This window comes from Hypanus sabinus, chromosome 1 (assembly GCF_030144855.1).
Source record: "Hypanus sabinus isolate sHypSab1 chromosome 1, sHypSab1.hap1, whole genome shotgun sequence".
Taxonomy (NCBI): domain Eukaryota; kingdom Metazoa; phylum Chordata; class Chondrichthyes; order Myliobatiformes; family Dasyatidae; genus Hypanus; species Hypanus sabinus.
In genome coordinates this window covers 95574273-95597383 of record NC_082706.1, presented here as the reverse complement: position 1 = coordinate 95597383, position 23111 = coordinate 95574273, and the positions used below count along the sequence as shown (strand labels likewise).

General features: G+C 43.2%; 1 protein-coding gene across 1 annotated transcript in view; it reads left to right on the top strand.

Annotated features, from left to right (window-relative positions):
• Positions 1-23111, top strand: part of ofcc1 (orofacial cleft 1 candidate 1) — a 569853-nt gene that overhangs the window by 76945 nt on the left and 469797 nt on the right. Inside the window, exon 7 of the mRNA XM_059985698.1 lies at positions 22482-22555. Within this exon, the coding sequence (XP_059841681.1) occupies positions 22482-22555 (74 nt within the window). The remainder of the gene's footprint in view (positions 1-22481; positions 22556-23111) is intronic.

The window sequence follows — 23111 nt, the reverse complement described above, 5'->3', positions numbered from 1 at the left end:
AGACAGTGCAGAATCATTCTAAGGCAATGTCTCTATCCACGACAGACTCTGAGCATTAATACGATTGAGCCTTAGTCATGTAAGTGGTTGTATTTATGGTTGGTTTGTATGTTCTTCATGCAACTGCATGGGTTTCCTTCAGGTGCTCCAGATTCCTTCCATGCCCCAAAAATGTGCAAATTGCAGATTAATTAATTGGTCACTGTAATTTGACCGTAAAGTGTGGTTGAGTGACAGAATCTGAGTGGAAGTTCACACGAATGTGGGAAGAATAAATAAAGTGAGAGTAGGATTAGTGTAAAAATGGGTGTTTGATGGTTGCCATGGATATAGTGGGCCACAGGGCCTCTCTCCATTTTGTATTGCTTAATGATTGTATGAGAACCAAAGGTTTGCTAATTCATATAACACTATTGAACAAGACGACGTAAGGAAATATCAGGGCAGATGACCTTGATCCTGGTGACGCAAAACATCTTCAAGAGAAGTGTTGTATATCTGGCCGTTTACACAACAATATCATTCATAAAAATGCTGGAGACTGGAGCTACGTTAACAGGGTTCTTTACCAACTAAAACTGAACTGAACACATATATACAGATCAATATGCGCCCAATAGCACATGCTCAATAACATGTTCCTACGACATAAAATAGTCTCATATTTTATGGTAGGCTATATGGTTCTCTCCTCCCCTTTTATTTAAAAAGTGTATGAACTGTTTTTTTTACCTTAAACAAATACTGTATGTGTACCCTTAATATACAAATGCCCACCCACTGTTTGGTTAATAACTTAATAATGTGAAATTATAACAAAGTAACATAATAATAATAATAATAATAATAATAATAATAATAATATATTATTATTATTATTATTATTATTATTATTATTATTATTATTATTATTATTATTATTATTATTATTATTATTATTATAACTCAAGTCTATGGGGGGGTCTTTTTGGCCTCTCCAGGTAACGTCTGACTTGCAACGTTTGCTTTGTGGAATTAATCTCCACAGGTACCTCAGATGGGTCCTCAGCACTGATGACAGGCTCATCTGTGGGTGAGGCTGATGTGTTCACATCAGGAGTGTTTGCTTCTATGTCTGGGATGTCAGGGCAAGATGTTGTTGTGTTTTCCACCTGAGCATTCAGGATTTGATCCACATGACGTCTCCACACACTCTCTCCCACCCATACTCTATACATCAGTGGCCTGTCAATGGCAGAAATTATACCCGGCTGCCACTTTTCAGTCTGGTAATCCCGTGCAAGAACTGACTGTCCCACATTGAAGCTCAGTGTGGACTTAGTATTCAAGTGTTTGAACTGCCTGTTCTCCACATCACGCTGTACATTTGGTTTGAGAAGATCCATACGAGACCTCAGGTTCCTGTTCAGAAACATCATCGCTGGAGTCTGGTTAGTGGGTGCATGTACTTTATTATGATAGGCAAGGAGGAAGTTGTCTATCTTCTGTTGGTCGATTTTCGCGGTCCCTTGCCTTGAGGGCTTTCTTGAATGTCTCTACAAATCTTTTTGCCAAGCCATTTGTGGATGGATGGTAAGGAGCTGATGTAAAGTGCTTGATTCCATTGTTCTTCACAAAACTTTGGAATTCTTCAGAGACAGGTTGACATCCATTGTCTGTGCAGATTTGCTCTGATATGGCATTCCTGGCAAACATGGTCCTCAGAACTGTAATGGTCTTTTCCAATGTGGTTGTCTTCATTTTGATGAGCTATGGCCATTCGGAATGTACATCAATGGCGATTAAAAAGATTGACTCCATGAATAGTCCAGCAAAGTCAATGTGCACTCGTTGCCATGGTGATGAGGGCCACTCCCTCGGATGGAGAGGGGCTTGTGGCGGTGTGTTCTGGATCTTTTGACATGCAGCACAGTTCTTGATCACATCCTCAACGTGTTTATCGATTCCTGGCCACCACACATAGGCACGGGCAAGACCTTTCATGTTCACGGTACCCAGGTGCCCCTTGTGCAGTTCCTCCAGCACTGGTGCATAGCTTGGGAGGAATCACAACTTGTGAGCCACACATTAGTGTTTCCTGACACACTGACAACTGCTCATTCCTCACTGAGAAGGCTGGAAACAGTATATTACCCTGTGCTGGCCATCCCTTTACCATGATGTCATACACTTTTGACAACGTAGGGTCATTGTGTGTTTCCCTTTCAATGAGGCTGTTTGTTACTGGTATTTGTTCAACTATTGTTGTGTGAAAGATCTCTGCTGAGTCCATTTGCGTAGTTACCTCAGAAGTGGGCAGTGGTAAACGTGACAAACCATCTGCGTTGCCATATTGCCTGGTCCCCTTGTGTTAAATGTCATACCTGTGACCTCCTAAGTAAAGGGACCATCACTGCAGCCTTTGTGCTGTCATCACTGGAACGCCTTTTCTTGGGTTGAAGATTGACATGAGAGGCTGATGGTTAGTCAAACTTTTGGCCATACAGGTAGTGACTGAATTTCTTGACTTCTCACACGAGGCTTAGGGCCTCTCTGTTAGTCTGCGCATAGTTACGTTCAGCTGAAGTTAGTGTTCTTGAGGCAAAGGCTGTTGGTCTTTCTGAGCCATCGGAGTCTATATTCTCCTAATCTGGTGAGCACTTGTTCAAAGTTAGAAAGATGTTCGTCGTCATCTTTGCTGGTGACAATGATGTCATCCAGGTAACACTGAGTCCCTGGAATCCCCTGCAGGACCTGGCCCATTGCCCTTTGCCAGACTGCAGGCGCTGATGCTATCCCAAACACCAACCTGTTGTACTGGTAAAGTCCTTTGTGTGTATTTATTGTCGGGTATTTCTTGGATGCTTCTTCGATTTCCGTTTGGAGGTAAGCCTGGGTCAAACCAATTTTTGTCAAATGTTCCCCTTCTGCCAGGGAAGCAAAAATGTCCTCAATATGGGGTAGGGGATACTGTACTGTGCAAGAGCACTGGGTTGACAGTCACTTGAAAGTCACCACATATGCGCACCTTGCTTGGCTTTCCTGGTTTTGTACTGGAGGTTTTCTTCATTACTGGAACAATGGATGTGGCCCATTCACTCCAATCCACCTTTGACAGGACCCCAGTCTGTTCCAGATGTTTCAACTCTGCCTCTACTGTAAGATGGAGTGCTTATGGCACTAGTCTGGCTTTGTGAAATTTTGGATCTGCATTTTCCTCAATCTCAATCCTTGCCTTCATGCCCTGAAGTGTTCCTATTCCTTTCATGAACACTTTCTCAGAGTCAGCAAGTACTTGTGACAGTCTCTCAGATGTAGCCTTGCTGCCCTCCTTTGCTGACGCATCTAGTGCCTTGATGGTGTGCCAACCCAACTGGATTTTCCTGAACCATTCACATCCCAGCAATGGTGGTCCTCCATGTTTCAGTACATAGAGGTTCAGCTGCTGCGTTTTGTTTCCATAGTCACTGTCACTTTAATTTTACCTTTGGGACGCACTTTCTGACATGAGTAAGTCTTTAGCAGTAATATAGTTTGTTTCAGAGGTATGTGAAAAAACAGTTGATTGTAGTCATGTACAGAGATTATTGTTAAAGCTGAGCCTGTGTCCAACTGCATTTTCAATCTCATGCCTGCCACTTCTGGTGTGATCCATATTACTCTTTGATCATCTGTATCTTTCACGGTGTGCAGTTGCAGACAAGACAATTCACTTTTGTCTGAGTAGCTTTCATCAGCATTGTTTTCTTTCATTTTGTGCACATTGTTGTTGTGTTTTCCTACCTGGGGTTTCTTGTTTCTCTGTATTTTGTCCTTTTCCTGCTGTTTACTAGGTTTGCATACTCCGCCAGTGTGGTCCTGTTTGCCACAGTTTCTGCATTCTTTGTCTTTAAACCAACAAACACCAGGGTCATGTGACCTGCTCCCACAACGGTAACATTTCTTTCCTTCATTTCTGTGCAGTGACATTTTATTTGTAGCATATTCTGGAGATTTTTGTTGTATCAGTGAAGCACTTCGTGTGGCTGTTTCTAATGAGATTGAGATGTTTAGCGCTTTCTCGAATGTAAGGTCTTTTTCACAGCGAAGCTTCTCTGTGTGGTTTTACAGTACATGGCACTCACTAACCTGTCCCTCAATGCGTATGATCGATCAGCTCCAAATTGATAATGTTCTGATAATTTGCACAATTCAGCACAATATTCAGAAATGCTTTCATCTTTGCTCTGATTCCGTTAATGGAATTTAAACCTTTCAGCAATGGCCAATGGTTTGGGGTTTAAGTGCTGTTGGAGAGTGTCTATTATGTTTTCGCACCCATTGCACTAAGGCTATGTCCACACTAGGCCAGATAAATCTTTAACCAAAGCTTCTTCTCTTCATATTGATCCTCCATCAACACTGAAACGGCCTTTTCTCTCCCCAAAACAGAGCTTTTCTAAAACGTCCTCCTCAGTGTGTAAATTTGAAAATGTCACTTGGGCAGAGCAGTGTGGACAGGGTAACCAGAAACTTCTGAAATCTATTCTGACATGCCAGAACAGATGATGGCGGCAGCGCGGCATTCCATTGTTTTCCTGAATGCAACCCCCCACACAACCTAACAATTTCAGAACAGATGGTAACGATATTGAAGCCAGAAGAGTTAGAAATGCACTGACCAAATACTTTGACCCGTAACTTACTGAATAAATAAGTGTACTCACTTTGCCCTGTTTTCTGTCCTTGCTTGTATGAAGGTGGTTTACCTATTTATGCAAGTACTTCTCTGACAATAGACGTGTAACAGACTAATGTAACATTGTATGGAAATACAAGATAACACTGATGCAGACATGTTTTAAAGTTTTAACAAGGTGCTTTGTTAATGCAACAGAGTTAGTCAGTATTTCAATGTTCGTCATCAGTCGGGTCATACTGTCCTTGAACTCCCTGTTGGTTGCCTCCAGAAGCTCCAGTATTTGTTTTTTTTTAGTTTAAAGCCCTCCTATGCGAGAGCCAACAGCTGTCTGTCGTTTGGCAATTTGCTTTTAAGTTTTTCTAGTCTATAACTGCAAAAACGTGCACTTTCACAGCGAGATTCGACACCAAACATGTTGCTTGTTTTCTGTAGATGTGTCCTGCGCAAGCCCAGTAGGAGGAGATTTGCCCAAATACCCACTTTAATGTGGACAGAGGTATTTTCAAAAACGCTTGGCGTGGATGCCTATCATTTTTACGTGAAATCGGCATTTTCAATATTATCCAGTCTAGTGTGGATGTAGCCTAAGTAAGAGGCTGGCTTTCTTCTCTTCATTAGCATCACAATATAACTCTATTCTTTCAATATAAGTGGCCCAGTCTTCAATGCCACTATCAAATGCCGTAATGGTTCCAATTAATGCCATTCTTGTTATATTAATTTATCCTTGTTATTTGCATTTAGCCTCGGACCATTCTTAATTTAGCTCCGGTCCCTTGATTTATTCTTGACTCACGTGACCTTTTTTTGTTAGCGTCGCGAGCGTACTCTGGCTAAAAGTGTGAGTCGCTCCTTTCTTTTTCTCCCTCCGGGGGCAGGCGGACCCTCAGCCCCTGAGGTCAGCGCCGGCTGGTCTTGCCTAGACGTTCCCAACTCCGGCTGAACTCCTGCTTCTTTTCCAGACTTGCGGCCTCACTCTGCCTCTTCTGAGTGCTGTTAGCAATTAAAACACAGCATTCTGATAAGATGGATGTTCATTAACCTCGTCGCCAATTTGTTGTGTATGTGGCCATTTACACAACAATATCATTAATAAAAATGCTGGAGACTGGAACTACGTTAACAGGGTTTTTTACTAACTAAAACCAAACTGAACACATATATACAGATCAATATGTGCCCAATAGCGCATGCTCAATAACGTGTTACTACGACATAAAATAGTCCCATATTATACAGTAGGTTATATGGTACAAGAAGGACAACCTATCAAAATGGAGAGGCTTAGAGGGAGTTTAATGCTTAAACAGTTGAAAGGAGTGCCACTGATGGTGATTAAGCTTAGCAATAACAAGTAGCCAAAATTAGAGAATGTGGAGGTGGTTAATAAAATTCCAGAAATGATAGGTGTAGGGAGGTGGGAGACCACGGATGAATTTGAAAATATTGGTGAGAATTTTGAAATTGAGACATTACCTAACTGGGAAACAATGTAGGTCAGGGTACATTTGGGACATGGGTGAATGGGATTACTTTGACATCTCAAGGATAACAGCTGTAGGGATATTTGCCTCCTTCTTTCCTTTGGCAAGGTGATATCTATGGCATAGTTATGGAATTCTCTGTTGAAATTTGCCCAGCTTTAGAAGGAGGAAGAGGTGAATATGAACTAGGAATCAGAGGCAGAGAATGAGCCAGATGAGGTGTTCCCAATAATTTACAGACCATGCTAATGTTGGTGAGGAGTGGTGTGATAAATGAAGGTACTGAACTATATGCCTATGCCTGAAGATCAGAGGATGATACTATGTATGTGCAGAGTAGGATTAAGGACTGGATTACAATTGGCTGTTTACGCAATGTTTGCAGTGCCTGGCTATTTCAACCAATCACGGGACTCTATTATTATGACCTTATAAGAGCCAGGGTGCCAGCGTACTGGCAAACTCATCAGATGAAATGACGGAATTGGTCTGTGCAGTAAGGTCGCAGGGGCACATCCTTTAATATAGTGACCTCCAAAGTGACTGTGACCCAGCTCCCTGTTTAATGGACTATGAATTCCCCTGGTGGAACCGGAGCAGTGGGCTAACAGAAGTTTGTAGGGCTGAAGTGCTTACATTTTCCTGCCAGTGGCTGTGCTGGAGGGTGCCAGTGCTGCTGCCCTGTGCTAATGTGAATGTGTAGCTGTCACTCCTCACCATTGCAGTGAAGCCCCGTCAACCACCCTGCCCAACACAGAGGTGGAGGCGGAGTTAAGATGGCACTAAACGGCGACTTCTTTGCTTGCATCTTCCGAAACAGCCCTATTTCCATCTTTAATATCTTTATTTTTTTCCCTTTCAGGGTTCTTTTGAAGACCCTGACCTGGAGTTATACGCTGACTTCGGTTCTTTGCGGGAATGGGACCCATTCTCGGGGTTTCAGGACGGGCTGTTGTATGGCACGCAAAGGGTTTGGCCTGAGAGTCTGACTCAAATTCGGAAGCCTAAGCTCTCAGGGCTTTGGAGACAGGTGGATCGAGGGTCGGTGTCACAGCAAGGGACCCACGTAGTCAGAATATCTACTGCTGTGGGCCCAAAGACCCAAGATCTTTGCGATCTTCAGGCACAGAGCTCAAGAAAAGCAAATTAATGGACTTTTAACATCATAAACCAGCGAGTTGTTGTTACCTCTCCCCGCTCGCTGGGAAAATGGAGACATCTCCCTCTCCCATATTAGGGAGAGAGAACTTGTGGTATGTCAAAAGCCGGACGAAATGCAAAGTCTTTGGGGTAACTGTAAGACTGGGTCTTTGCTATTGCCTTGCTCACACTTGGCTGCTTGTTGGCAGTGCTGATTATTATTTGCCAGTTTGGGGGGGGGGTGTTGTTGCTCCCCGCTGCTTGCGCATGGGAGGGGGGAGATGGAGACTTTGGGGTTCTCACATTTAACTGTCGTTCATTCTTTGGGGCACTGCTCAGTTTTTGTGGATGTTGGCGAAGAAAAAGTATTTCAGGATGTGTATTGTATATATTTCTCTGTCATTAAATTGGACCTTTGAACTTTTGAGTGTTCCAACTCACACAGTACATAGTTGCTGACTATCCACTGTGGTAATGATGAATTGATTGCATTTTCAGATTTTGTCTCTGGGAATTTTGGATGTCCCGCAGGATCTTGGAATGTAAGTCTATAGCTCACTGAAAGTGGTGATGCAGGTGGAGAGGATAGCAAACAAGAAACTTGGTATCTTTGCCTCCAGAGGCATAAGAATTGGAATGTCATGTTGCAGAGATACAAAACATTTGGAGTATTCTATACAATACTGGTTGAAACCCTGCAGGAAGGATGTGGTAGTAATAGAGAGAGTTCAGAAGAGATTCACCTGGATGGTGTCTGGAATAGAGGGCTGTACTAGAGGGACAGGTTTAGGGTGAGAGTGGAGACATTTAAAGGAGATCTGAAGCATAAGGTTTTCTACACAGGGTGCAGTGGTTATCTGGAACAAGCTGCCAGAGGAGGTGATAGGGCAGGTGCCATTATGGTATTTAAGAATCTTCTGGACTGGTACAGAAATGGAGGCAATTACATGGAGTAGCAGAGGCAAATGGGATTAGCGTAGATGGACATTACCGTGGCATGGACGGATTGGACCTCTTTCTGTGCTGACACCAGATCTCAGTGGATTCAACAGCATCAGGAGTTCCAGTCATGAGGCAGGGTTTCCACCCTAAATGTTATGTTGAAGTTCTACAGGACATTGGTGAGGCCTAATTTAGAGTATTAAGTGCAGTTTTGGTCACCCACCTATAGTAAAGATGTAAATAATGCTCAAAGAGTACAGAGAAAATTTTCAAGGATGTTGCTGGGTCTGGGGGACCTGAGTTATAAGGAAAGATTGAATAGGTTAGGAATTTATTGCTTGGAACATAGAAGATTGAGAAGAGATGTGATAGAGGTATACAAAATTATGAGGCGTGTGTGTGTGTGTGTGTGTGTGTGTGTATATATATATATATATATATATAGTAAAGGCAAGCAGGCTTTTTCCATTGAGGTTGAGTAGGACTACAATCAGATGTCATGGGTGAAGGGTGAAAGGTGAGAAGTTTAAGGGGAACATGAGGGAAAATTTCTTCACTCAGGGCTGTGAATGTGTGGAATGAGTTGCCTGCACAGGTGGCGTATTCGAGCTTAATTTAATCATTTAAGAGATTTTTGGGTATGTACATGGATGGTAGGGATATGGAGGGCTGTGGTCTCAGTGTAATTCGATGGAATTAGGCAGTTTAAATGGTTCAGCACGGACTAGATAAGCTGAAGTACCTATTTCTGTGCTGTAGTGTTCTATGACTCTGTTACTCAATAAAATGTTGACAATTCCTTTGCTCCCATCGAGCCAAGATTGAGAAGATTGAGATCGCGACGCAGCTTGCAGTGGTCACTCTGGAGCTGATATGTTATTTGTTAAGCGGGGTGCCGTGCACAATCCTAATCTGATGAAAAATGGACGTGGGAGCAAGGAGGAACATCGGGAAATCTCCAGGAAGGCCTTCTTCGTTGCTGCTGTGAGGTCTGGGTCTCTGCTGAGAAGAACAGGCCCCCAGTCCTTGGGGTTGCATTGCCGGTGGCCATCGGCGGGGGCGTCTTAATACGTTTGGTAGAGGATGGTGCTCGGAGAAGCTGTGCCAGAGGCTCAAAGGTTCAACGGACTCGCAGTCCACTGCATTTGGGGCGTTTCAGTGTGTGCTGTGTCTGCGAGGCTGAGTCCGGTGGCGCCGTGGAAGTCTATAGCGGGGGTATTCCCTTCTGTCACCTGCGTGGAATGACGAGTCTTTCGGGACCCTGAGGACTTGTGGAAACTGTGTGGTGGTTCTTTCGAACTTATAGTCTTTTAACATCTTTGGACTATTTTTACTGTGCCCATGGTCTGTTTTTTTTATCAATTATGGTATTGTCTGCACTGTTGTAACTATATGTTAACTATAACTATACGTAACTATATGGTTTTGCGTAGGTCTTGTAGCTTTAGTTTTTGGTTTATTGGGCAGTAGAGTTGGTCTCCTGACTTGGTGTGTCTGGGTAGTCTTGTTTTGTCTGGTGGATTTGGAGCACGTTAAGACGGTAGCGCGATATTAATACGCAGCAGCCTCTCCGGATTCTAGATTGGGGATTGCCAAAAGGTATGTTGATTTTCTGGTGTAGTCTGTTTTGTCATGTGCTTTTGTGATATCATTCTGGAGGAACATTGTCTCATTTTTTAACTGCATTGCATTTGTGGTTTCTAAATGACAATAAACTGAATCTGAATTTGAAAGTGAATGCTGCTCGACCTGCTGAGATCTTTCAGCAGGTTGTATCTTGCTCCAGATTCCAGCATCTGGAGTCTCTTCTGTTTCCATTCGTTCTTTGCTGTGCTTTTTGTTTATGATGCTAAGTTCCAGGAGCATGATTAAAGGCTTCTCAGTCAGCAACTAAAAAAACACTTCTTTCTCTCTTGAAGTTGACCATACAAACACAGATCTTGTTGCACAGTGCTTCAGTGAATGAATCCTTAAAAAGAGGCCTTAAAAAGATTCTTTCTTTACTACCTGTTACACTGCTGGAGCTTTGTGCAGCAATGAAGATCCTCCATCTCGGACTGTCCTTGGCGGCAGTGCTCAGTGCTGCCTCTGTGGAGTCAGAGGCTTCCTCTCGGTTTTCACTACTGTCAGCCATGCAAGTCCCGGGTGGAGATGCAGGAATACCGTCATACACAGAAGTAGAAGAATACTTCATTGCTTTTTCCATAACTGTTCTGTTCGACCAGTCAGGGTTAGCCCTGAGCTGAACCCCCAAATCTGGAGGACCGGTGGACCACTCTTAGTCTGGCCTTTACCCTTTGACCTGTCTGGCATGGGTGACCCTATCAAGAGCCAAAGCATAAGGCCCTGACTTCGGCCAGCATAGCTCTCTGACTTATTGAGGTAAACAAGCCTCCAAACCATGACAAGATTGTGGTCCTCTTGCAGGATTCTTTCATTAGTGTGAAGTGACGTGGAGTGTGATTGGTGGAGATGGGGGCTATCTGCAGTACCCTCCAGATTTTGCATACTGATGTTCAGAGTTGACAAGTGCAGAAGCAGATTTTCAGTGAGGCTTGGGTCATGGTGATGGCATCTGATTGATGTCAGGGCCTCTTTGCTGTGGAGTGACCACATGTCTGCATGGAAAGTCTCGGAGTTCTTGACAAGGCTTCCGTGACCTTCAGGATACAACTGTAGTTCTGCTCTTTGCAGGGGACATGGCAGTTTGAAAGGTCACAGAGGCAGTAAGCTTGACAGCCTGTGATAGAAGTATACTCCAGATGTGGCTTCAGCAGTGTACAGATTTATGTGGCTGCCTTACTGCGAAGTGCGCTCTCCTCCGTGAAGGTGATTTCCTGCATGTGCAACCAGGAATGTCTGACCCTGTAACGACATAATGACGGATGAAGCAGGTGCAAAGAAGGTGCCAATGTACCCGTCTGACATGTTTGCTCCGACCCTCCTTGTACGCAGCCTGTAAAGAGTAGAGAATTTCAAAGAGACTTCCTGCACAGTATGAAGACAGACCAGACCGCCTTTGGTGGTGGTTGCAAAAAGAGCTTATCATGGAAACAGAAATTTACAGCACAGATGGAGATCATGTGGAGCACTGTGTTGATCCTGGATGAGAAAGAGTTATCCAGCTTAATTCCACTTAACCAGATCTTAGCTCCCTGCAGGTTACAACACTTAGGCTTTTTTAAAAAATGAGATGCAGATATTTTCCTTAATTATCATTTGAGGCAGTGAACTCTGAACACTCAAGTCCTACCCAGTCCTTCCCCCAATCACCATCTTCTCTGATAAGGAGAACAGATATTTTCCTTAATTATCATTTGAGGCAGTGAACTCTGAACACTCAAGTCCTACCCAGTCCTTCCCCCAATCACCATCTTCTCTGATAAGGAGAACAGATCACGCCTCCCTGTTCTATCTGGTTCATTCACAAATTTATGCAGCTCCTTTATATCTTCCCTCAGCTTGCTCCATCCCACATCTTGGAGGATCTATCCTGCACCCAACACATTGATGCAATCACAAAGAAGGCACGACAGGTGGATCTGCTTTGTTAGAAGATTGAGAAAATTTGTAAGGGTCACCAAAGACTGTGGAGAGCATTCTGATTGGTTGCATGGTAGCCTGGTCTTAGCTCCAATGCATAAGATCGCAAGGGGTCGCAGAAAGTTGTCGGCACAGCCCTTCCCACCATTGAGGATATCTTCAAGCGGCAATACCTCAAGTGTATCCGTCACTGAGAAACTTCACCATTCAGGGCGCCCCATCTGGGAGGAAGTACAGGAGTCTCAAGGCCAACAGTCCATAACTCAGAAACAGATTCTTCACCTCCACATTAGATTTCTGAATGGTCTATGATCCCATGAACTCTACCTTGTAGTCAAAGGTCTTGCTAAAGTCCATGTAGACAACATGCAGTGCCTTGCCTTCATCGACTTGGCTGATAGGTTCTTTCAAAAACACTATAAGATTGGTTAGACACTACTTAACATGCACAAAGCCATGCTGATTATCCGTAATTATGCCTTATGTATCCAAATACTTATATACAGTGCCTATAAAAAGTGTTCACCCCCTTGGAAGTTTCATGGACTGATCATCCTGTGGTGACAAAAGTTTAAACTCAGGTTTGTATTAAATGTATTCCATCTGACTGTAAACCTATGCATCCTGTTCTTGATCTCCCAAACCTGGGCAAGAGACTGTGTTCATTCATCCAATCTACAGTGCCTATAAGCTATATCCACCTGCCTTTAGAAGTTTTCATTTTTATTGTTTGACAACATTGAATCACAGTGGATTTAATCTGGCTTTTTTGACAATGATCAACAGAAAAGGATGTTTTTGTGTCAAAGTGAAAGCAGATCTCTACAAAGTGATCGAAAGTAATTACGTATATAAAACACAAAGTAATTGATTGCATAAGTATTCATCCCCCTTCCCTTTGGATATGACACACCAAATCACCACTGCTGCGGCCAATTGGTTTTAGAAGTCACATAATTAGTTAAATGGAGATCTGTTTTTGGACTCTATGTGCAGTCAAGGTGTAACAATTGACTGTAGTAAAAATATACCTTTATCTAGGAGGTCCAGCTGCTGGTGAGTCAGTATCCTGGCAAAAACCACAGCATGAAGACAAAAGAACACGCCAAGCAACTCCACAAAAAGGTTATTAAAAGCAAAAGTCAGGAGCTGGATACAAGGAAAGTCCCAAGTCACTGAATATCCCTTAGAATACAGTTAAGTCAATCATCAAGAAGTGGAAGGACCATATATGACACAACTGTAAATTTGCCTAGAGCAGGCTGCCCTCAAAAACTGAGTTACTGTGCAAGAAGGGGACTAGTGAGGGAGGCCACCAAGAGACCTGTGACAACCTTGGAGGTTACAAGCTTCAAGCAAGTCGAGATGTCCCTGACCGTAGTATATGGGAGGCATCATACTATCTGGGAATCTCATTCTTGTCAACAGAACCTCCGTTCTGTTCCCCTAATCAATGAATCCCCTTTCACAACAACTCACCTCTTTCCCCCCTTCCCTTCTGAGCCACAGAACCAGACCCAGTGCTAGAAAGCTGACTGCTTTGGCTGTCCTCTGCTAGGTCAACCCCCAACGGTATCCAAATCAGCATACCTGTATTCTCTCCCTCTACGCAATGCAGCGTCTCCTGTTCTCATCCAGCCTTATATCTTGGTGCACCTTCTTTCTTACCATGCTCAGTTCTCATCTTTACAACGCTGGCTGTCATGTCCTCACCTCCCTGGGCCCTAAGATGTAGAATTTGTACTGAAACATTTCTACCTCCCTGCATCTCTTTCCTCAATTGAGACCCCCTTTAAATCCTATCTTTTTACATCATCTGATAGGTAGGGAACCAGTAACTCACTGTAGTTTGTGAGGTCATAACATTCAGAACTGTTTAAAGCAGTTAAATAGTTAAAATAAATGTTATTTTATTTCAATTACTTAGATCCCATAACACCCTCACTCACCCTGCACTACTTTCTGTGCCTCCACTCAATCACAGACCATACGTGTATGTTCAAGCTCTTTTCATCAGCACGTGATAAACTCAGATTTTGACTCAACTTTTTCTCCCCAACAACTCCCCCACCTTCCTGATATTGATGCATCAGTTATTTCTCACACCATGCTTTTCCACATTATTATTATATTCCTTTGCTTGTCCGATGTCTCACTCTCTCTCTCAATCTCTCTCTGTCTCTCCATCTCCCTCCCCCTGCCTGCTTCATTAATCTATCTACCAGCTTATCACCGGGAAAACACTTATCTCACACTATCACAGATATTACTTAGAATCATAGAGACATTGAAAAAGTACAGCGCAGAAACAGTCCTTTGGCTTATTTAGTCCATGCCAAACCATTTAAACTGCCTACCCCCATCGACTGGCACTGCGACCATGGCCCTCCATACCCCTACCATCCACGTACCTATCCAAACTTCTCTTAAGTGTTGAAATCAAGCTCACATACACCACTTGTGCTGGCAGCTCTCTACACACTCCCACAGCCCTCTGAGTGAAGAAGTTTCTCCTCATGTTCCCCTTAAACTTTTCACCTTTCACCCTTAACCTATGACCTCTGGTTGTAGTCCCACCCAACCTCAATGGAAAAAGCTTACATGCATTCATCCTATCTATACCCCTCAATTTTTGCATGCCTCTATCAAATCCCTTCTCAATCTTTTACATTTCAAGCAATAAAATCCCAACCTATTCAACCTTTCCTTATAACACAGGTCCTACTTTTTTCCTATCTATCCCTGTTCCCCCCTCTCTGCAACTGAAAATGAAATTACTTTTCACTTCCCAGCTTTGTTGGTGTCTTTGATCTGATATGTTCTCCGTTTCTCTCTCCACAGATACTCTTTGACCTGATGAGTGTTCCCAGCATTTCCTTTCTTTAGATTTGTGGTGTCAGCAGATTTTAGATTTCCAATAGTTGAAAAGAAAACAAATGCATTAGCTTATACACCTTACAGTCTACTGGAGGAAGGGGTTTTGTGAACTGCTGAATTTGTCGTTGAAAGAATCTCAGCTGCCCATGAGATAAGCCAGTTCATTTTCTGTAATGCTTCAATTCATTGTTGAGCTGTCAGTGGCACCTCCTGTTGATCTATCATATGTCAATACCATCCTCTTTCACCATTCATTCTCTGCCCTCCTTATGAGCACAAACCATCCCCTATACGTATTAGCTCCTTGTCTCACCATCATTTTACCATCTGTTCATCTCCAACTTCTTCCAGTCCTGATGTCATTTGTTAACTTGAAGCCCGCTGTTATCTCCACAGGTGTTGCTTGACCCGCTGAGTATTTTCAGCATTTTCCTTAACTTCGTAAGGCAACCCAGTGTACATTTCTGTGTTACCCTCTTGCTTTTTAGTTCAAAGCTGTTTAGTTCAGATGTGATGTCTGCTCACTGGAGTGTTACACACAGCCCCTATCTGCTCTCTCAAGTAGATGCTAAAGATCTCATGATGCTATTTCTTTGAAGAATAGGGGTGTTATCCCTGGTTTTGGGATGATATTACCTAACACTAGAAAACAACAAGGAACTGTCTGTGGGTGCTTGCTGTATCACATTTCTAACATTATTTTAGTGACTATATGTCATTACTCGTAAAGCAGTTTGGGTACTGAATCAGGAGAGATGCAGTAGAAATGTAAATCTGACTCTTGTCTCCTTGTCACAAACAAGAGAAAACCTGCAGATGCTGGAAATCCAAGAAACACACACAAAATGCTGGAGGAACTCAGCAGGCATCAACGGAAGAGAGTAAACAGTCGATGTTTCAGGCTGAGACCCTTCATCAGATGAGTACAGGGTGGGAACAGGAGCCATGGACATGGTTTAGATAGAGGGCTGGTTACAAGGCTGTCCAACTTTGTTACAAAGACGTCTCTGGAGTTGCACAGCATAGAAATTGGTCGACACTAATCGTTGCATGAGTCTATAGTAATCCCACGTAATGTATTTAGCCATCCCTGCGCTGTTTGTCCATAGAAGGTAGAGTGAAATATACCAGCAAATGACACAAGGTGCACAACATTGTACATAAAATTCACACACAAGTATTATTACCATACTGAAACTAACAAATAGTAAAATATATTTTAGATATTTGACATTTAGCATAAGGTGCATTTATAATACAAGTTTAAAAATAAACAATATAACACTGCTGATGCTTCATACGAGACAAGATCTGGGTGATGGCAGGGAGTTCATTTGTCTCATGGCCTGGGGAAGGAAGCTGTTTCCCAACCTAACAGGGCTTGTCTTAATGCCATGGTATCTGCTGCCTGATGGTAGGGCTCAATGAGATTGTAGGATGGATGGGAGAGATCCTTGTCAATGCTAAGGGCCCTTTGTGTCAGGAAATATAGATGAGGCATGACCCAAATGCATATCAGTGGAGATGAATTAGCAATCACTTAAAAATAATAAACTGCAAAATAACAGGTCATGAAGGGTCACAAAACAAGGGGAAATGATACTTAATGTGATGAGGCAACAAGATAACTGAAGGCTAGGAGCAACTGGTTGAGGCTGGATTGTATATATGAACAAGAGTTGTGGATGAGAGCTGGGTTTAAATAGGTTGCAGGTGATGAGGTGGAAGCATGTGGCAGGTGACTCCTGTTAGCTGGGTGGAGGCTGGGGGAAGCTTGCTTGTGCAGGCCTGACACTGCGGACGCAGTACTTTTGATAACTACTTTGGACAAGGGACCCTGCTGATCCGCTCAGCAATCCTTTGTTTGGCAGTATAGGATCTTGTGGTCACATGCGTTGCTATTTCTGTACCAGATGTACTCTGAGTGGTGCTCCTGTAAAAACTAGTTAGAATGGCAGGAAGGGGGAACTTTTCTCCACTTCCTGTGGAAGTTGAAACACTGTGATGTTTTCTTTGCTATGGAGGTGGTGGTGAGGAACCAGGTGAGATTATCTGTTATGTGCACTTCCAGTAATTTGGTGCTCTTAACTCTCTAATGAAGATGCTATTATTATGCAGTGAGGAGAGGTTAGCCTGCACCTTCCTAAAGTCTACAATCATCCCTTTAGTCTTGTCCATGTTGAATCTCAAGTTGTTGAACTCATACCAGTCACTCTACCTCCTCTCTGTACACAACCTTCTTGTCCCATTGATGAGACCAACCATTGTTGTCTCTTCAGCAAACCTGATGATTCGCTTTGAGGTGGATCTCGCAGTGCAGTCATGCATCAGCAGAGTGAATGAACATCAGTGGGCTGAGCACACTGTCCTGGGAGGTGCTGGGGCTCAGCGTGCTGGAACTAGAGACGATGCTGCCAAAGCAGACTGATTGCGGTCATTCTGTTAGAGAGAGGTGTGGAGAGCTGTCATTCAGCCAACGGTGTTTTTGCCAACTATGATGAAAATCCTGATTTATCCCATCAGCGTGCATGTGATCTATATCTGTCCATTCCCTACCTGTTCATGCCTCTTTAACTTTGCTATTTTTGTTACCACCATCTTCCAGACACCTACCACTCTATGTAAAAGAAAACTTCCTTCATTAGTCTGTATTAAATTTGTATCTGACTTTTCCACTCTGGGAAAAAGGCTCTGACTATCTACGCTGACTATGTCTCACATAGTTTTAAATACAAGAGTTTCTGCAGATGCTGAAAATCCAGGGTAACACATACAAAATGCTGGAGGAACTCAGTCGCTCAGGCAGTATCTATGGAAAGGAATAAACAGTCGATATTTTGGGCTGAGAACCTTAATCTCAAAGTTTAAAATAAATTTATTATCAAGTACATATATGTCACCATATACAACTTCGAGATTCATTTTCTTGTGAACGTACTCAGTAAATCCAAGAATCATAATGAAAGGCAGCACCCAAAAGTGCAGGCAACTAGCGTGTAAAAGACAACAAACTGTGCAAGTGCAAAAAGTAAGAAAACAAGAAATAATAATAATAAAAACATGTAAATAAGCAATAAATATTGAGAGCATGAGATGAAGAGCCCATGCAGTGAGTTCATATGTTGTCAGAACAGTTCAGTGAAGTTGAGTGAAGTTATCCCCTCTGGTTCAGGACTGAAAAGGGGTGGGAGAAGAAGCCAACATAAGAAGCTGGGGGGGGGGGGCGGGAAGGGAAACTGGAAGGAGTAAATAAGCTAGAAGGTGATAGGTGAAGCCAGGTGAGGCAGAAGGTAGGTGGGAGGGGGAGCGGGGATGAACTGAGAGGCTGGGAGGTAATAGTTGGAAAAGTTAAAGGACTGAAGAGGAAGGAATCTGAAAGGAGAGATGACTGGACCATGGGAGAAAGGGAGGAGAGGGGCACCAGGGGGAGTTGATGGGCAGGTGAGGAGAAGAGAAGAGATAAGAGAGGAGCCAGAGTGTGGAGTGGAAGAAGAGGGAAAGGGGAGGGAAAAAATTTACTGGAGGTTAGAGAGGTAGATATTTATGACATCAGATTGGAGACTACCCAGACAGAATATAAGGTGTTGCTCCTCCAAGCTGAGAATGGCCTCATTGTGGCAGAGAGGAGGCCATGGACTGACATGTCGGAATGGAGATTAGAATTGTAATGGGAAATCCTGCTTGTTGCCGATGAAGTGAAGTTGCTTGAGAAAGTGACCTCCCCACCCCAACCCAGTTTACTGAATGTTGGGTCTCACCAATGTAGAGGAGGCCACACTGCGAGCACCAGATACAGTAGTTGACTCTGACAGACTCTTAGCTGTAGTGTTGTCTCACCGGTTTGGGGCCCTTAGTGAAGGTTAATAGGCGGGTGTAGTACTTATTCCACTTGCAGGGATAAGTGCCAGGAGGGAGATCAGTGGGTAAGGTCAAATGGACAAGGGAAATATGGAGTGAGTGATCCCTGTAGAAAGCAAGGAGTGGAAGGGGGAGGTAAAAATGTGTTTAATGGTAGGTTCCCAGTGAAGATGGTAAAAGTTGCGGAGAATGATGAACTAGATGATCCAAGATGGCGGCACGACGCAGCTTACAGTGGCCACTCCGGAGCTGATTATCTGTTACTTGTGAAGTGGGGTGCCATGCACAATCATAATCGGTTGAAAACGGACGTGGGAGCACGGAGGAACATCGGGATATCTCCAGGAAGACCTTCTTCATTGCTGCTGCTGCTGAGAGGTCCGGGACTCTGCTGGGAAGAACAGGCCCCCAGTCCTTGGGGTCGCGTTGCCGATGGCCATTGGTGGGGCTTAATACACTCGGCAGAGGATGGTGCTCGGCGAAGCTGTGCCGGAGGGGATGGTCGGAGGTTCAATGGACTCAGAATCCGCTGCGGTCAGGTGGCTTTCATTGTGTGCTGCGTCTGCGAGGCTGAGCCGGGCGGCGCCGTGGAAGTCCATAGCGGGGGTATTCCCTTCTGCTGCCAGTGTGGGATGACGAGTCAATCGGGACTCTGAGGACTTGTGAAAACTGTGTGATGGTTTCTTTCGAACTTATAGTCTTTTAACATCTTTGGACTATTTTTACAGTGCCCATGGTCTGTATTTTTTTTCAATTATGCTATTGTTTGCACTGTTGTAACTATGTGGTTTTGTGCAAGTCTTGTAGCTTTAGTTTTTGGTCTTGTTTCGTCTGGTGGATTTGGAGCTCCTTTCCAGGAAATGCGTTGAGGTGGTAGCGCGATATTAATATGCAGCAGCCTCTCCGAACTCTGGATTGGGAATTGCCAAACATTATGTGGATTTTTTGGTGGTGTCTGTTTTGTCATGTGCTTTTGTGATATCATTCTGGAGGAACGTTGTCTCATTTTTTAACTGTGTTGCATTTGTGGTTTCTAAATGACAATGAACTGATTCTGAATCTGAGCTGTGGAGGATCATGGGGTGCTCGGTAAGGACAAGAGGAACTCTATTCCTGTTAAGGTGAGGGCAGATGTTTGAGAAGTAGAGGAGATGTGGGTGAGAGCAGCATCAATGGTGAAGGAAGAGAAACACTGCTCTTTAAAGAAGGAGGATATTTCTGATGTTCTGGAAAGGACAGCGCTCGTTCTGGGAACAGATGCAGCGGAGAGTGAGGAACTGAGAAAAGCGAATGGAACTTTAAAAAGTGACAGGATGGGAAGAAGTATAGTCAAGGTAGCTGTGAGAGCCAGTAGGTTTATAGAAAATTCCAGTAGACAGTATGCAGAGGTGGAGACAAAGAGCTTGAGAGGTGAGAGGTGTCAGAAATGGGCCAAGTGAATCTAACAGGAGGGTAGAATTCAGAGGCAAAGTTGATGAAATTGACGAGCTCAGCATCTGTGCATTTAGCAGCACCAATGCAGTCAATGTATCACAGAATGAGTTCAGGAATGTTACTGGTGAAGGCTTGGAACATAGACTGTTCCACACAGGCAACATTAAGGTAGGCATAGGGCAAAACTTCACCTATGAGTCTGCTGGGATCATCAATGTCGACTGTGCATTCCTTTTCATAGGTGCTACCTGATTTGCTGAATTCCTCCTGTATTTTCTATGTTTTACTTGCATAATTTTATCTACTTCTGTCAGGTCACTCAAGCGTCCGATGCTTCAGCGAGAACAATTCAAGTTTGTCTAGCATCTTCTAGCATTTAATACTATCTATCCAGGTACACTCTTCTGTATCCTCTCCAAAGCCTCCACCTTCTTCTGGTAATTGTGGGAAGCACAATTACACGCAGTATTTCAAATGTGACTAATCAAAGTTTTGTACAACTGCAATATGACTTTTCAACCTTTATCCTCAACAGCCTGGCCAACCAAGGCAAATGCTTTGTGTGCTTTCTTTACCACCCTCTTGCTTGTGTTGCCACGGCCAGTGAGCTGTGAACTTGCACCCCAACATTCATCTGTATATCCTTTAAAGTCCTGCCATTTACTGTATAAAAGTGCTTGTTCAAGTTTCAAGTGCTTGTTTAGATTCTTCATAAATACTGCGAGAGTACCAGTCTCCATCACATCCTCAGGCAGCGTGCCCGAGATTGTAGCCATTCCCTGTGTGAACTTTGCTACCAGCTTTCTTGCACCTGTCAAGGCATTCACCCAGTTGCCATTGAATTGTAACAGAGCTCCATCCATCTGCCTTCAATAGACTAAAAGGTGAATGGATTTAAAATACTTGCGGATAAAAATTTTGGATAAATATATTAAGGCAGTCAAAAATGTTTCCCCCAGGGTAGATGTTCAGGTACTAGAGGACATGCTTTTAAGATGAGTGGGGGAAAGTTTAAAGGAGATGTGACGGGCACAATTTTTACACAGAAAGTGGTAGGTACCTGGAATGAACTACCAGAGTGAGTGATGGAAGGAGATAAAATAGTGGCATTTAAGAGGAGATTAAACACATGAATATGCAGGGAATGGAGTGATGTTGATCACATGCATGCACTGAGATTTAGTATAATTTGGCGTTATGTTTGGCACAGACGTTGTGGGCTGAAGGGCCTGTTCCTGTGCTGTACGGTTCTGTGTTTTAATATTTACTGCAGCATTCATTAAAGAAGAGAAAATAGGTTAAGAATTCATTGTGTGTCAACATGTGCATAGAAACTGTTTAACACAATAAAAACAGTCATACAAATTATGTTAAATTATCAGTATTACACCAAGTTTATTAAAACTCTGGTTTAATGATGTGTTTTATTTGCTGAAAGCAGCTTAAATATTAAGCATTTCCTTGTACTGTACAGATTTGTAGTTAAATTAAAATGTCAGGATAAAGTGTATTTACTGATTTACACATTACATTTCAGTTGCACTCTACTGCATGTGGGTGGTTTTGATTTTGCTTTTAAAAGCATTTATTAAGTATGTGCATATGTTTCCATTTTTAAGAATTGCAATGTATCATGCACCCATTTTGTCATTGTGCTTTATCCTTTTGATAAATTTGTGTTAAGGAAACTCGGTTGAAAATTGAACTAATTTCAGGATATGTCATGTTGCTTCAACTTTACAACCCAGTACTAATACAGTAACAAATCTCAAGCACATCGCCTGTCTACATATATCTTCATTTATGCATCAAAGAGTTTAGTACTTTGTTTCCTTGTCAATGATGTAAGGGGAAACCCAGCTTTGAGATTCCACACTGTTCTTGGGATTATTGTCCTCATTCTGTCTGATACCACCCTGGATCAAAGACACAGCTAGTCGAGCTGCTAACTCATAGCTCCAGTGGGTCATTGGAGCTCTCAAGTTCCTGTATCTTCTCCCAGAAGGTAGGAGAGAGAAGAAGTAACAGTCAGAGTTGCAAGCATCCTCGGCAGTACTACTAGCCTTCCTGAAGCAACGCAATTCTGAGCACTGAGGAGGGAACTTGTATTGTGAGAAAAGTCATAAAACTAAAACGTAAATTTATCCCCCTTCTTCATATTCTAAAACCACTTGGCATTTGTTTCATGCAAGGCCTGGAATGGTAACAGCCAACAGAAAGAAGTCTCAATGGGCTCATTAGAATTGATTACTACCTAGCATTGGAGGTAAGAGTTTTGGGTGGGTATAACAAGCACATAACCCCAGTGGTCTGCAATTAGTAAACTATCAATAGAGTACAAAACTGGTAGACCTGACTTCACCTGCAAGTGACAGCAACCATTCCCTGTCTCCATCCTACCCATGCATAGTCCACACATTGCGCTGTGGTGGGATGCCACCATTCCTCAGTCGTGTGAGTTTTCTACCCCGCGGCACTTCGGGCAGCTGTTTCTCTTCTGTTCCAGTGGTGCCTCACTCTGTACTGCTTTCTATTTTATTCAGGGTGTGAAGCTGCAGGAGATCAACTCTGAGCAGTTTGAGTTTCTACAGGCAAGTCTTCGTTCTGCCTTCCAGAAGTAAGTCCCATCATTGCGAGGCATCAGCTCTGTATGTATATGGATGTGCGTGTATGTGTATGTGTGCACGTTGCTGTGTGATTGTGTGCATCCCATGTTACACACATTTGGGTGTGTATGAATGTCTCTGCCTGTGTCCATATGATTGTGTTTAATATATGTGTTGTGCGTATGTGAGTGTGTTGAGTATAGAATATAGAACCGTACAGCACAGTATAGACCCTTCAACCCACGATGTTGTGCCAACCTTCTAACCTACTCTAACTTCCTTCTCACAAAGCCCCCCCCCCACCCTATATTTCTTTCATCCATTTGCCTATCTAAGAGATTCATAGATGTCTGTAATGTACTGTATCAGCCTCTCCACCACCCCTGGCAGTGTGTTCCACACACACACGACTCTAAAAACTTCCCACCTTAAATATGTAAAGATAGCAAAAGTTACAATCACCTCTTTGCTGTTGCACAGAATTTTATTGCTAAAACTTAATTAAAACAATGAACACTCAAAATAAATTATTTTCATTAATAAGTGGAAAATACTTTGCAGCCAAAG